Source organism: Peromyscus leucopus, chromosome 20 (assembly GCF_004664715.2).
Source record: "Peromyscus leucopus breed LL Stock chromosome 20, UCI_PerLeu_2.1, whole genome shotgun sequence".
Lineage (NCBI taxonomy): Eukaryota > Metazoa > Chordata > Mammalia > Rodentia > Cricetidae > Peromyscus > Peromyscus leucopus.
This window is the reverse complement of record NC_051080.1, coordinates 37,439,247-37,454,556: the sequence shown is the minus strand read 5'-3', so window position 1 is coordinate 37,454,556 and position 15,310 is coordinate 37,439,247. Positions and strand designations below refer to the sequence as shown.

Below are 15,310 nucleotides of genomic sequence, written 5' to 3'. Positions count from 1 at the left end.
GAATCAGCTTTTTCAGAACTCAAAGCAGTTGCCCATTGAAATCCTGAATAAGTATCTATGGTATGGTGTACATACCCATGTGCTAGGGATGGTACCCAGCTCCCTACATGCTGGGTAAGCACTCTCCCACCTGAGTTACATCCAGCCCTGCCATTAGTATTTTGAACAAACCGTTGAGGTAGTCATATAGAATAAGGAAAAGAAAGATTTTTGTTTTACCTTTACTTATATCAACTCCAGTGCTTTCTTTTGTGAAAATCTGTTTCTGGCCTTTGCTATTTTGCTTCTTATTAAAGAATTTCTTTGAACATTCCTTGCAAGGCAGGAATTCTGATAGCGGATCTCTTAGTTTTGGTTGGAAAAAGTATTTCTCCTTCTCATTTGAAGGACAATTTCACAGGGTACAAAATTCTAGCATGGTGGTTTTTCTTCTAACAATTTTGATATCTCTCACCATTCTCTTCTTGCTTGCATGAATTGTGAGGAGATGGAAAATATGAGTCTTGTCTTTGCTCTCTTATAGGAAAGGCTTTTTCCTTCTGGTCTCTTTCTTTGTCTTTAATTTTCTGGGGTTTTAAAATGATATGCCTAGGGTCGTTTTCTGAGCTTCCCTGAACTGCAGTCTGGCATTAATGTGGGAGAAATTCTCAGTGGCTATTGCTTCACAGATTTGTTCTGTTAACTTCTGTCTCTCACTTTCTTTAGTTCCCACTGACATACATTACCTCATGGCTGTCCTGCAGATGCAGATGTTCCATCCCGTTTATTTTTCATGCATTTCTCTTCAGGTTTCTACTGAGATGTTCTCAAACTTGAAGGTTCTTTTCTCAGCCATGTCCTGTCTGAAGTCAGCCTATTAAAGAATCTCTTTGGTGTTTTCTTTTTGGTTCTCTTAGCTTTCCCATCCCTCTGCTTATCTATTATTTGCACGCTGTCTATGTTAGCCATTAGTGCCCTCAGCATCTCAGTCGTCGCTGTCTCGTGGTGATTCTAACATCCCTGCCAGACCTGGCTGTACTTTTCATACTTGCTCTGTCTCTCCAGACCATGCATGTTGCCTTTTAGTCTGTCTTGTAATTTTTCTCCAATCACCGGACTTGATGAGCAGACAGGAGGTACTGTGGAAAATAGGCTTTTCTCCCGTGCTGTCGTGGGAAGGGAAGGAGACAGTCTTGTGACTAGGTCTCAGTGTTTTGGTGAGCCTGTGCCTCTGGGAATTTCACATGTGCTTTCCATGTATCCCTCCTGTCCTCTCTTCAATGGCGTGGATGGTTAGAGTAGATGGAGGTTGGGTGTTTCTTTTCTCCCCAATTGGTGGTGAGACTTAGCATATCCCATCAGATTAGCTCTAGTTAACACATTTCTCTGAGGACAGAGCTTGTTAAGAAACATAGAATGCTCTGGTATGTTTAAAAAACTAGTTCTAACCCCATCCTTTCTCCATCAGAAAGAGCTAGATTTCCTGTGCCTGATTTGTAACTACACATCACCATGATGCGTATTTAATGCAGGAAAAGCATAGGGGCTGTAGTGTTGGGACGACCCATATCTTGAGGCACCTACTGGACACCTTAGAACATCTCCCTGTGGGGAAGGGGGCTGCTGAGAATATTATCTCTTTCGGAGACAATAAACTAAAGCTAGTGGGCTGTAAGCTACTTAGGTAAGGCTGCACATTAATTAAACTGAACACAATTAGAGCTCACATGTCCCGATACCATTTAGTCATATTCTGTTAATGTACTAATCATCCTCTCATAACTGAGCCTATAAAAGACCTTAACAAGGTGTTATTGAACTTCTAGAATGAGCTTAATTAACATTGTTTGGAAAATGCTGAATTAAATGTGAAACTTTCATGCTATCAAACATATGCTTATACAAATATGGTATTCTTATAAAACTAGAGTTTAGGAAATGTGTTCATTATAGGTTAATAAGTGCCTTTTTATTCTGGATTAGGAAAATTGTGAAATTGCAGTTGCTTTTATTTACATAGGCCGTTTTGTGGGTATATTCACATATTTAAATGAAAGGCATTTTTTCCAAAAGGGGATACATTTTAAAAGAACAAATTTTCAGTGTCATTAGAAAGTTATGTCAGACCATTTTCCCTGAGGTAGCATCCTTCAGTAAGGTTGCCATATTGACTTTCCAGGCCCATCTTCAGCCTCTTACTCAGGAAATGAGGCAGCTCATATCCATATTCATGGCTGGTTTATGTGCAGGGTACTTCTGCTTCTCTATCCTGTCTTCTAACAGAGTGATGAGGCCACACCAATTGCTGACTTGCCCACCAGATTTTAAACAAACTAAGCCTTTTAAGCCTTGGATCACAGCTGTACATTAAAATGTAGAAGCAAATATTCTAGAAGCGTAATGCATTTATTTATATTCACATAGGCTATAAATGACTAAAATATTTTGTGTGTGGGGGGGGCGGGGTTGGGTTCAGAATCGCATAGAAGGAAAGAAAACACCAGGTATTTGATCCCTTGAAGGTTTAGACAGAGAGGGAACACAGCGTGGGCAGGAGGGAAGGCATAGCTAAGGTTGCAGCCTCCCCAGCAACTGTAAGTCACTCAGAAGACCTGAGCTGTTTACAAAAAGTTCAAGGAAAGAAAGAAAAATACCTTTCTTTTCTTTTCTTTCTTTCTTTTTGTTGTTGTTTTTGTTTGTTTGTTTTGAGATAGGGTTTCTCTGTGTGTCCCTGGTTGTCCTGGAACTGGCCTTGTAGACCAGGCTGGCCTCAAACTCACAAAGATCTACCTGCCTCTGTCTCCTGAGTGCTGGGATTAAGGTTTGCACCATCACTGCCTGGCCACCTTTTTTTCTTTTAAGACAGGGTCTCTCTACATAGCCCTGGCTGCTCTGGAACTCACTATGAACATCCAGCTGGCCTTGAACTCACAGAGATTCTCCCCACCTCTGCCTCCTGAGTGCTGGGATTAAAGGAGTATGCTACCATGCACAGCAGAAAGATGGCTTGGCTGTTAAAGCCTAGGCTCACTAACGAAAAGGCAAGAAAAATGTCTTTTAGACGCAGGAGTATTTGCTTTAGATGTGATTAGCCAAGTCAAGGCTATAAAATCAAAGAACTGCAATTCGGGAGTCGCTCCTAGGACAGCGGAGTCTAGACTTGGGGTTTCAGAAAGCTGATGGCTCCTGCCTGGCCTCCAGCCAGTTTGATGCCACAGCTAAGCACTGTGGGGGAAACTACCTAGCTTCAGAGTGGATCAGACTCGATGTTTTCTTTCCCCCTGCTCTGTCAGACAGCACTAGTCAAAACTTTGATCAGCATCCACCTGACGTGTGGTTGCAGACTCATAAATGCGGGTGTAGATGTGCTCTGGTGGTGGGCCAACGAACACAGGCTCCCTGAGTACACTCATAGCACAGGTAAGTTATGAGATCCCTGTAACAGCCATTTCCATGAACAAGTAATTCCCTTTAACAAACACATTATAGGTTTCAGGTCATCAGGAACCTGTGACTTTAAGTTATATCACTGTGCATTTAAACAAAGTACCTTTACTTAACACAGTGTCATGTTTTAGCCTTTTGTTTCCTTTCAACAAATACAGTTGGACTGGTAATTGTGAGAGCAAGAAGCAAGACTTGAATTCATTTAGTGTTAAATGTGACCTTCACCCACCTATTTAGTCTTCCCACTGTACTCCGTATTTACTGTGCCCAGCAATGACAGAGAGAGCAAACAGAAACGAGAGAGCAAGCAGGCGAATGTTGCCAGTGCTGTGTCAACAGAGTTACTCACTTTGGATCCTCATCAAATAAGATAGCGCTGGATCACAAGCCAAGGTCAGTCAAAGAGATGGAGGTGCGCGCTTGTCATTTTTACAGAGCCCATCTCCCTCCGCTCTCTGACTCACCGACGCTTTGACTTTGGGCAGAGTCTTCATCACCTTCAACCGAGCTGTCCTCTTTTGTAAAGTGGACTTCATAATGAGCTCCGAGAGCGGTAGTTAGGATTAGAGACGTGTCTAGAGTCGGCCACATGAAGAGCCATCATTCTGATACTGGTAGGACTGAGTCTTTTATTATTGGCATTTCCTGGGACATGTGCTCTCACTGAGACAACGCCGTGCAAGTGTTCACTAGGATGGCCTTGCCTGTGGTCCTGGTAGGGATGCAGTTCTCCTCTGTCCGCCCCAGCCCCTGTCCCTATGTCCGTAATACTCCTTACTACAGGCCCAAAGAAGGGACTGTATGGGTGGGCAGGGGAAGTTATCTTTTAAAATTGTTTCATTCTTTTTTTTCTTCTTTTTTTTTTTTTCGAGACAGGGTTTCTCTTGTGTAGCTTTGCGCCTTTCCTGGGACTCACTTTTGGTAGCCCAGGCTGGCCTCGAACTCACAGAGATCCGCCTGCCTCTGCCGCCCGAGTGTTGGGATTAAAGGCGTGCGCCGCCGCCGCCGCCGCCGCCGCCGCCGCCCGGCCAAAATTGTTTCATTATTTATAGTAATTTCAAATTACCATTGTAAATAACGTATGAAAAAAGAATAAAAGGAAGGTGGAGGGAATAATCCCATTTTTACTATTACAATGAAATACCAAAGGCAGCTAATTTTATAAAGAAAAGAGGTCTGTTAGCTCACAGTTCTAGAGATTTGGAAGCAAGGTACCAACACCCCTAGAGAAGACTTGATGGAAGCTGGAGTCACAAGACTGGGAGGGGAAATCCCTCTCCAAGCAGGAAGCCACAGACTGCTGGGTTCCTTGCAAGAGCATGTTCCCATGTTAACTTAAGTCCTCCACTTGGCCTACTTCTTAATGAGCCCACCACATCTGCACTGCCAGACTGAGGAAGCCTAGGCAGCACACTGGTCCCCAGGGAACACTCAGGCCATAAATTACCTGCAGCAAAGGGGCGGAGGGAGGTAATGGTGCCTGTGACTTCTTTTAAAGTTTGCCGATCATTAGTGCCAGTGACCGAGACCATTTTCTGTTTGGAGATTTTTTTCTGTAAATTTGCTTAATTCTTTCCTCTCAGATTCTGTCAAGAATATTTAGGGATTCACTTAATTTAGATTTATCTAGTTCAATTAGCAGTTGCAAATTTTATGAAAACTCATTCATACATAGTGAGGCATGATCTAGTGTTAAACAGCATTGTATAAAAAACAAAGAGCTAAGTGGCAGGCAGTCAACATTCAGATGTTCTATTATCAAAGAGAGGACTTTAAAAATCAAGGCAGGAGCATGGGACTTTGGTAAGTGCATCCAGGCTGGGATATGGCTCAGTGGTAGAAGAGTATTGCCCGCCTGTGTGAGGCCCTGGATTTGATCCCAGTACACAAAAAGAAATGCTAATAAAACTGTCGCACCTATGCCTACCTGGCCAATTGATGCCGTAGACAGATTCTTGGGATTTAGAGATTAAACAGCTGAGATGTATCAAGTAAAGTCGTTCTCCCACGTTAAGTAAACAGGCATGTGTATGTGTCCTAGTAAAAGTGTCTGATAGTTTTGAGGAGGTGTTTGCTGTGTAAGCATGACGACCCGAGTCAATTCCTGTACCACATGGAAAGCCAGGCCTGGTGGCATATGCCTGTAAGCCCAGCGCTGAAGCGGAGACAGGAGGGTAATTCCTGGGACTCAGCGGCCGGCCAATCTAGTCTAATCAGTGAGCTCTAAGTTCAGTAAAAGACCTTATCTCCAAAAATGAGGTGGAGAGTACAGGGATGATAGTCATGAGCCATATACTTGGTATAAAGAGCAAGCTAAGGTAAAGCTAAGGTATTGAGATGTGGAAGCAGAAGGATCAGGAGTTTAAAGCTAGCCTCAGCTACATAGCAAGTTTCAAGTCTGTCTGGGCTATATGAAACCCTGTCCCAAAAACAAAACAAAAACCAGGTACTCTTGGAAGGCCGACATTAAAATGAAAGGGTGCAAGGCTAAGAGAGAACCAAGAGGCTCTGCAACCTTCTGTGTCTTCACTCTGTCTTCCCTGCACTCTGTTGGCAGGCTCGAACATGCTGCTGACACTGTTCTCCCACTGCTCTGGGAGGCCCAAGGCCAGGGCTCCTGGAGAGGTAGGGAGGCTGGCTCAGCAGCCTAGTGCTACAGGAAGACCTTGAGCCGAGGTACTACAGGACTTGGAAGGGCATTTCTCCAGTTTCCCAGGCCCCGATTCCTTCCTGATGAGCTGGGCACACGAGGGAGGATAAATAGGAGACACAAGGACACATGGACATGTAACTCCATGATGTGATCAAGGAGGAGCTGTTTGGAACCTTCAGCCCTAAACAAAACCCTCTTTATGAGTCCAATTCCTCACCTTCATTGCTTCCTTCTCCAAGAACCATCCTAGGTAACTTCTCCCCAGAACCCCCTTCAAGGAGGAGCTAGCCGGACCACATCTGACTCTGCCTTTGAGTCTCACTCTCAACCAAGGCAGTGAAGACGAAGAAGCCCCTGGAGGGTGAGTCTTCAGCTCTGCTTGGTTACATTTTCACCAGGTAAACAAAGGGTCTCAGCCAGTTCAGGGCTTGGCCCACTTTCCCTCCTAGTTTCCTTTCCTCATCGACTGTCTTTATAACACAATACTAATAGAACTGTAATCTGTCACCTATAATTCCCCAGTCTCATTTAGAGAAGAGACAACTGCCTTGGTACTTTCTCGGCAAGAAGACAGATGTTCTAAAGGGACTCCCGTTGCAGTACCCAGAAACACGGTTTTGATGGTGGATGATAATTCTGAGCTAGCTCAAATGCCTCATTTTTCTTAGTGTTGTCTGATTCACAGTGCTCCATTATCCCCTTACAGAATTATCTGGATATGTTGTCCAGAGACATTATTCCAATTCCCTACTTGTGGAGAGCACTTCTCAACCCTATAGAAAAATAGTACACAAATCATATTTGATTTTTCAGTATCCAACCACCAGAAGATCAGCTCTGAAAATGTGAACGTGTCATTGGAGTTAGGTGTTTCTTAGAACTCAAGCAGAAGGGGTTGATGAGTCGGGGAGCAGAAGGTACCCCAGCTCTCACCCCACAGCAGAATCCAAGGCCTCAACTCTAGAAGCGACTGGACTGTCAGCTTCTAAGATAATCTTTATCCCAAGTATGGTGACTCCACTGAGTAGACTAACCAGTGTCCACTCTGTAAAGAGGAGGGTCAACATAGAGGAATAACTTTGTCCATGTTTCCTAACAAAGCCACAGTCCAGCAAGGCCTTGACTTACTCTCGAAAGGCTGAACTACTGTGAAAGAAACTAGAGGAGCCTGAGGCTCTTCCCAAGCCAACTGACCCCAAGGACCAGATTTTCAAGTGGCCTTGACAAGAGAACAAAAAGGCTAATTTTGGTCATCTACATGGACTTAGACACCCAACGGGAAACTATAGCCAAAGTGATTGGTATGGTTTGTTTTTTAACAATCCAAGGGATCTCATGCCACTGACGTAGGCTTAACCATGAAAGATGTTATTTAGACAACTATTTCACACTAATGATTTTCCTTTTTAAGAAAATATTTATTTTATGTGTATGCATGTTTTGCCTGCATGTATATCTGTGCACTGTGTGCATACAGTGTCTGCAGAGGCCAGAAGAGGGCATGCGATCCTCTTGAACTGCAGTTACAGAGAGTTGTGAGCTGCCATGTGGCTGCTGGGACTGGAACCTGGTGCTCTGGAAGAGTAAATACTCCTAACTACTGAGCCATCTTTCCAGCCCCATTATTCATAGTTTTCTTAATAAGGAAAATGTTGCCCAGATACAGGACATCAATGCCTTGGCTTAATTAAACACTGCAGCACCTACCTACAGCTAAAGGAGATAGGCCTGCTATTGACTTCACTAAAAATCAAGTGATGGTTACATTTCTTCTCTCTCTCTCTCTCTCTCTCTCTCTCTCTCTCTCTCTCTCTCTCTCTCACACACACACACACACACACACACACACACACACACACATCCAGGGGGGACCTTACACTGTGCTTCTCTTATTTTCCTACAGTGGCTCTAGGTGTAGGTTTGTTGTTCCTGGCTTTACATGGTGGTTGGTTTCCCCCACCCTCCTTTCGTAGTGCAGGGAATGGAACCCAAGGCCTCTTGCTTGCTGCAGGCCCTACCACTGAGCCTTTGGATTTTTTTAATTAAATTTTTTGGGTGGTGGTGGTAGGGTTGTTCAGTGGGTAACAGCACTCACCGCCAAGCCTGATCACCTGGGTTCAAGCCCAGATCCCACATGGTGGGAGGAGCGAACTGACTCCTGCAAGGTGTCCTCTGTCCTCCACACTCACACCATGGCCTTGGGGCATGCACATACACACACCAAATACATATAATCAATTTGTAATTTTTATAATTCCACCATGTGGATCCTGAGGCTAGAACTTAGGTCACCAGGCTGGTAGCATGCTCCTTTACCCACCGAGCTTTCTCAAGTGTCCACCTTCAGATTCACTGTGACAGTCTCCTGTGTCGCCCTGGCTGGCCTTGAACTCATGGTCCTCCTGCCTCAGCTTCCTGTGTGCTGGGATTACAGATATACACAAGTATGCCTGGAAGAAGACAATTTTTAATGTAATATTTTATTATTTTTGAGTACTTCATACATATTTACAATGTATTTTTATCGTATTTACCCCTTTTTCCTTCCCTTAACTCCTTCCAGATGCTAGGCGGTGCTGACACAGACCTTTAATCCCAGCACTCGGGAGGCAGAGGCAGGCGGATCTCTGTGAGTTTGAGTCCAGCTTGGTCTGTAGAGCGAGATTCAGGACAGCCAGGGCTGTTACACAGAGAAACCCTGTCTTGGGGAAAAAAAGGGAAACAAACAAAACTGAAAAACTCCTCCCAGAACCCTCCAGTCACTCCCTTCCCAACTTCAGCTCCTTTTTTTCCTTTAGTGGCCCGCTAATTCCAGATTGTGCTAGGTGTTGGGTCTTCCACCAGAATGTCTGCCTACCAGGGACCACACCCTTAAAGAAAGCTGACTCTCCTCCCCCAGAGGCCATTAGCTGTCCACAGCTCCTTAGGTGGGGGGGGAGGACTCATGCTTTCTTCCCGCCTCCATGCCGGGGTATCGAGTGGCTTGATCTTGCACAGGTCTTGGTCAGGCAATCACAACTATTGTGAGTTCACGCGCCCACCTGTTGTGTTGAGAAGGTATGGTTTTGTTCTCCTGGTCTCCTCTTCTGTGATGGCCCTTGGGAGGAGAGGGTGTGAGACAGATGTCTCCTTTATGGTCGAGCCTCCAAAGCCACTTGTTCTCTGCACCCGATCAGGGCACCTCTGCATGAGAAGCTTCTGATGAGCTCTGAGAAGGGCACTAGTAATGGGCGTAGATTAATAAATGTAGAAGGCGTTTGGAAACTTTTGTCAGTTTAGTCAAATAATAGTGGTAGGTTCTCCCCCTGGGCTCTGGATTCCCCAGCCCGGGATTCTTGGCCAGATCTGCAGATTGTGACTCATCTGTGATTCCCAGCTCTTGTCTTTCTGAACACTGCTTTTTTAACTCTCTTCTTTGAAGCTTCTGGATGAATATTGGGGTCTCGCTGTCTGTCCTTTCTGACTTTTAATTACTCTTTTTCTTGTGGCCTCTCTGTTGTACTTTGAATACATTGGTGCAGTTTACCTCCAACAAGTCTCTCTTCAGCTGTTTGAGTCTAAGATGTTGAGGGTGTTTTTGTTTTTATTTTAATCTCAATTTTCACTGTAGTTCCACGCTGGGATGCTTGTTTGATTCCATCAGATCCATCTGTTCTCATTTATGCTCATTTTTGTTTTGTTTCATAACTCCATGTTCTTATTTATGTATGTGAGTCTTGCATTTTTTAAGTGTGTGTGTGTATGTGTGTGTGTATGTGTGTGTGTGCGCGCGCGCACATGCATGTATGTGGAGGTCAGACAACTTTCTGGATTCAGTTCCTCCTCCTCACCTTGTTGGAGGCAGGGTCTCTCTTGTTTCCATCATCCTGTGATGCTGTGCCAGCTGGACCATGAGCTTCTAGTTGATCCTCCTGACCCTCCCTCCCAGCTCACTGTAGGAGTGCTGGGTTACAGATGTGAGCCCCCAAAGCTCGCTTTTTATGTGGGTTCCAGGGATCCAACTCAGGTGTCAGGCTTGGGCAAGAAACACTTTTACATACTGATCATCTTCCCTGCCCTGTGCTAATTTCTCAATGATTTATTTAAAAATCTTTTAAGGAAAAATTTAAAATCCTATAGGATATTGATTCTGTAGAAGATCGTATGGACACATTTCATCTGGAGCAGAATCAGCCTTATTGACTGTCTAATGTGGTTTAGAGTGATGGCTTCAGACTCGTTGAGTAGGAAGTTCTTCCTACAGCCGTGCATGCTCACGTGGCCTTCATGTTAGCTGCTCATTTCATGGACCCTGTGCCCTTCTGGCCTCCAGACCTTATCAGAGTGACTTGGAATTTGAGCCCTGCAGTTAAAACTAAGGTGTTGCAGTCCCAGGCTTGATCCAGGAGGTAACTTAGCTCAGTTCCGTGTGTTAGACTATGGATGTGGCCCTGCTGCCAGGTCCACATACATAGATCTGAGTGGACGTGTCCCAGAGAGCAGTGAGTGCTGACCCTCTCTCACTGTCTGTTAGTTAACACGGGCCCTCCTATCCGAGGGGGAGCAGGGCTAGATCTCTGACTCCTCAGCTGCTGAAGTCCTAGCTGCCAGATCAAGAGCCCAGCAGCCCTGTGGCTTCAACCACACATGTGGCTTTCTCATTTGTATTTCTCTGTGGAGTTTTTTTTTTTTTTTTTTGGCTGGCAGTGCCTGTTGCTGCCGGCTGTTTGGAGTAGAGCAGAGCAGTGCTTTGAAGCATGGCCTCACTGTGCTAACACCATGGATGCGGTTTTGTTTTGTCTGTCTGTTTTTGCAGTGCTGTGGACAGAAGTCAGGACCTTGAGGATGCTAAGCAGGTGCTCCACTTGAGTTACCCTCCCAGGCCCTGACTGAAGGGGATTTTGTTTTTATACAGAAATAACCTGGTCATATACTGAAGTTGAGATGCTTCTCATTTTCTTCCTGTCCCTGCCTCCTTGGGGCCTGTTAGAAGGTAGATTAGGAGGAAGATGAATAGGTAAATAATTTAAGCTACCATAAGCAACAAACCATCTGAACTAAGGGAGAGGAAGGATAGATTTAGAGGATTTGGTTGGTAGACCTGATTATTGCATGGGGAGGCATTAAATGTTTATATTCCTCACTTAGTACAATGCACTACAAAAGAAATACAGGAAGAAGAGTGGATTGGGTAGGGAAACGTTTCCTTGCCATACTCATCCATCCCACACACTTTTTAAGTGTTTGGGGACAGGCAAGTGTAGTTCTGGCCTTTGTGGCTGTTGGAGTCCGGTGGAAGGACACTTATCAAATGGGCAACTCCAAACTGTGGCAGAACTCGTAAGGTGCTCTTGGCACGGCTGGAAGGGGGGCATGGCCAAGTCTGAGGCCAGGGTAACCTCCTCACTAAGACTTGCAATGACTGCACCCCACATTCGTGTCTAGCATGTCACCCTTTCATACTTTCTTTAGAAAACTTACTTCGGCTTGAAATCACCCTCTTAGTCCTCCCTGGGTGTTTCACCCGAAAGAACCCAAGTGCACATGTGCACTTGTCTCTTTTTCCTGCTTGTGTCCTCGGTGCTCAGAACACTTCCTGAGCTGTTTGAGAGAAGATAATGGCTGCAGAAGCGATGCGTTGACTCTGGTCTCTTCATAGCTGCCCTAGTGATCTCGTCTCCCAGTCTTTTACCTTGTGTTTGAGAGGATGCCCCAAGGTGACCCTCTGCTCGATCCTCTTTCTGCCATATCGATCCTGCCATTCTAGGTCTTTATTATCTTTATGTCTTTATTCATTAATATTTTTGTCACATGTTGTCCTCTTTTCAAAAAATATTTATCATCTTTATGTGTGTGTGTTTTGCCTGCATGTATGTATGTGTGCCATGTGCAGGCCTGGTGCTCACAGAGGCCAGTGGGAGGGTGCTGGATCCCCTGGAACTAGAGTTAATCATGGTTTGAGCTGCCATGTGGACGCTGGGAACTGAACCCGGGTCCTCTGCAGGAACATCTGGTGTTTCTAACCACTGAACAATCTCCCCAGCCCTTTGCTGTGCTTTTCCAGTGGGGGTTGCATACTGTAGCTCCCACCCTGTGTCATGACAACACATACGACTTCTTCAAACCGCATCAGTCAGTCATTCTCATGGACTCTTTCTTTCAGTTCAGAGGAAGAAGAGGGAGCCCTCAGACTGCAGAGCATGGAGTGAATCTTGGTCCAGAAAGCCCATGTTTCAATCTGCCCCATTCCTTTCTTATTTCAGACATGACGCTGTCGCTGCCTGAGTTTGTCTCCCTGGACTGCTCTGGTTTGGGGGTGTGTCCGCCTTTGTGTCTTTTTGGAAACATATTGCTTTAAAGTGAATGGATGTTGCCCTGCCATGGCTGTTGTTTGTTTTTCTCCTCCTTGAAACAGACCTAGGGCTCTTCCTGGTTTTCCTCACTTTTCATTGTGCTGCTTTAGAGTGGCCAGGCTGGTACAGAGGTGGAAGAATGGGAGCCTGGGGAAGTAGGCAGAGTTAAGTGAGATGCCCATTTCCGGCTGATTTCTTCCTTATTTTGGCCAAGATGCAGTGGCCTGGCCTTCCTGAAGCTCCTTCTGCTCCCCTGGGGGAGTCCGATGCTCTGAGGAGGAAGCCTCCACCAGTGCAGCTAGCTTGCTGCTTACTGTGCCTGCTTGCCACGTGGAGCCAGTTGGCTGCCCCCACATCCCACCAATCCCCACAGACTCCAAGTACAATGTTCCAAATCTAGCCCATAATTTCTAGTTTCTAATTGAGGGTATTGCAGGAGGCTATTTTAAGCCAAGCAACTTTCTCAGGCAGCTAAGTTGTAAATTGGCTCCCAGCATCTTCCAGCAATCTGCTTCATTTACACCATAGCAAGGAGAACATTGGAAACTTTCTGATGATGTTTCTTTCTTGATTCATTCCCTCAGTAAATATTTATTGAATATATGGTGTGTGCCATCGGTGTCTACAGCGAGACTTCTCTCACGGGGTCTATATTCTAGGTGAGGAAGCAAACAAGGGAACACACCGGTTGGTGATAGGAGGCAGTGACAGATGCCACACCAAGAAGCCGAGCAGGATGAGACACAGGATGATGGGCGGGGCTTCTTCAGAGGGCAGCAGGAGGAAAGCTGCTCTGAGGAGAGACCAGATGAGTCTGGGATCCAGCCATGCAGAGTTCCTGGAAGAAGCAACAGCTGCCTAGAGTTGTGTGTTGTTGGCAAGAGGCTCAGGGCTGCGGGGTGAGGTTCTGGTGGAGGAGAAAGGAGAGGAGGCCAGCTCCTGAGGTTGAGAATGGGAAGACAGGAGTTCCTCATCTCCAAAGCTAAACTGTGCCCCTGTTCCCAGAGAAAGACAGTGCCGGATGTCATCCCCAAGGGCTAAAGTTCCAGCAACTTCTGCCTTCCATGACACTGAGTAGGTTTAGCACACAGTGGGCCTTTTCAGTTAGGGCCTGTGAGGGTCCACCAGAAATTAAGGGTGTTTAGAAGAGAGTTTGAAGCAGACACAGAAGAAATTTGAAAGGAGGAAATGGCGAAGAGACGAAAGGGGGGAAACTAACCTTTGTGCACACACTTGCTCGTCTGCGTAGGTGCTGTGGAGGCCAGAGGTTGCTGACAGGGTGTCTTCCTCAGTCACTCTCCACCTTACTTTTGTGAGACAGCATGTCTCACTGAACCTGGAGCCTGCCAGCTTGGTTAGACTGGCCGATCAGTGAGTCTCCAGGTCCTCCTTTCTAGGACCCCAGTACTGGGGTTCCAGGCACACACTGCCACTCCTGGACTTTATGTGTGTTCTAGGGATCTGAACTCAGAGTCTCATGCTCCCACAGCAAATATTTTACCCACTGAGCAAGCTCCCTGACCTCATGCTCAAGCCTTTGCTGTGTGCCTGTGTTAGTGGATTTATTGCAGAGTATGGATGGCTTTCCAAAGAAAAATCCAATAATGCATTTAAAATGAAAAGTGTAATGCCAGAGAAGATGCAATTTCATCATGTGCTGACAATTTGTTTGCTTAGTGGACACAGAGAGGGATGTGTTCATCAACAGTCTTCTACTTGTCTTCCCACTTCGCTACATTTCACCTTTGCCTTAATTTTATTTAGAGTAAAATTAATTATAGTGTTAATCCGTTTTAAATCAAATTCTTGGCTGTTTTTCAGGTCGCTATATCCGGGAGAGGTCTAAGCAAATCATAACTCTGCTGATGGATGAGCAGCTGCTTTTTAAAGAGAGGGAAGTGGCGAGTTGGACAAGACAGCGGATCTCCTACTCCATGACATTTCCCAACAGATTGCCTGCTGCAGGGAACTCACCCACAGCGTGTGCTTCTGTCCTCATCCCAGAAAGCCTTACCTCCGAGAAGAAGCATTCACTCCTGACAATTGCGAGTCTACGTAATAAAAGTATGTACTATAAGCAGTGGTCTAAAACATGCTAGGTGTCCGTTGAGAACAGCTAGAAACATAAAACACCAGGCACACACCAAATTACCAACACCACATCAGCAGGACTACCTCACAATTAGACTTCGGACTGCAGGGACCAGAGATGAAGGGGGATATTCAGTAGACAACTGTATGGATGTTTTCGGAATGTGTTGCTTCTACATTCACATAAAATGGCTTTCAGCTAAAACTGTTACGCCTAGTGGCTATCCTACTTGGCATCTTTATTCAGTTTAATATTTTTTAATATTTTTTTCATAACTGAAATATGAAGGAGGTTTACTTTTTGAGAGTAGGGGCCTGGGTACATGGGTATATTTCTTGAAATGTGTTTGAAGATTCTAACATAATTTAAATACTCCAGCATGATTATCTGTAAGGCTTTCCTTTGCTTAAAACTTGAACTCTGTATTACTGAACTCTAAAAACGAGGGTGGGAGGAGATATAATGCTACCAGGGAAATAGAATGATCTTTCCTATTAATCTTGTTGACACATCAAAGAATGTCATCTTGCCATAGCTTCTCCAGCACCCACTGATGAGCTGTGCATAAAGAGGGGCGGTTAGGGAAAGAAGAACATGGATGAAATCTGACTTAGTTGGTTCTCAAAAGCAGCTAAATTCAGGGCTGAAAGTACATACGGGAGTTTCAGAGATCACTTCCTAGTCTCGGCAGCTCTGTCTATGGCAATGGGCCGAAGGCTTGTGCTCACCCCGTGTGGAAATGTAATTCCCAGTGTGCTGACAGCTGGAGACAGGGCCTTGGAGAGATGGTTAGGTCCCAGGGTAGAA

General features: G+C 45.4%; 1 protein-coding gene across 1 annotated transcript in view; it reads left to right on the top strand.

Moving 5' to 3' along the window:
* The window catches only part of Enthd1 (ENTH domain containing 1), a 116,857-nt gene that overhangs the window by 16,762 nt on the left and 84,785 nt on the right, over positions 1 to 15,310 (top strand). The window contains exon 3 of the mRNA XM_037197683.1: positions 14,233 to 14,475. Coding sequence (XP_037053578.1) covers positions 14,233 to 14,475 — 243 coding nt within the window. The remainder of the gene's footprint in view (positions 1 to 14,232; positions 14,476 to 15,310) is intronic.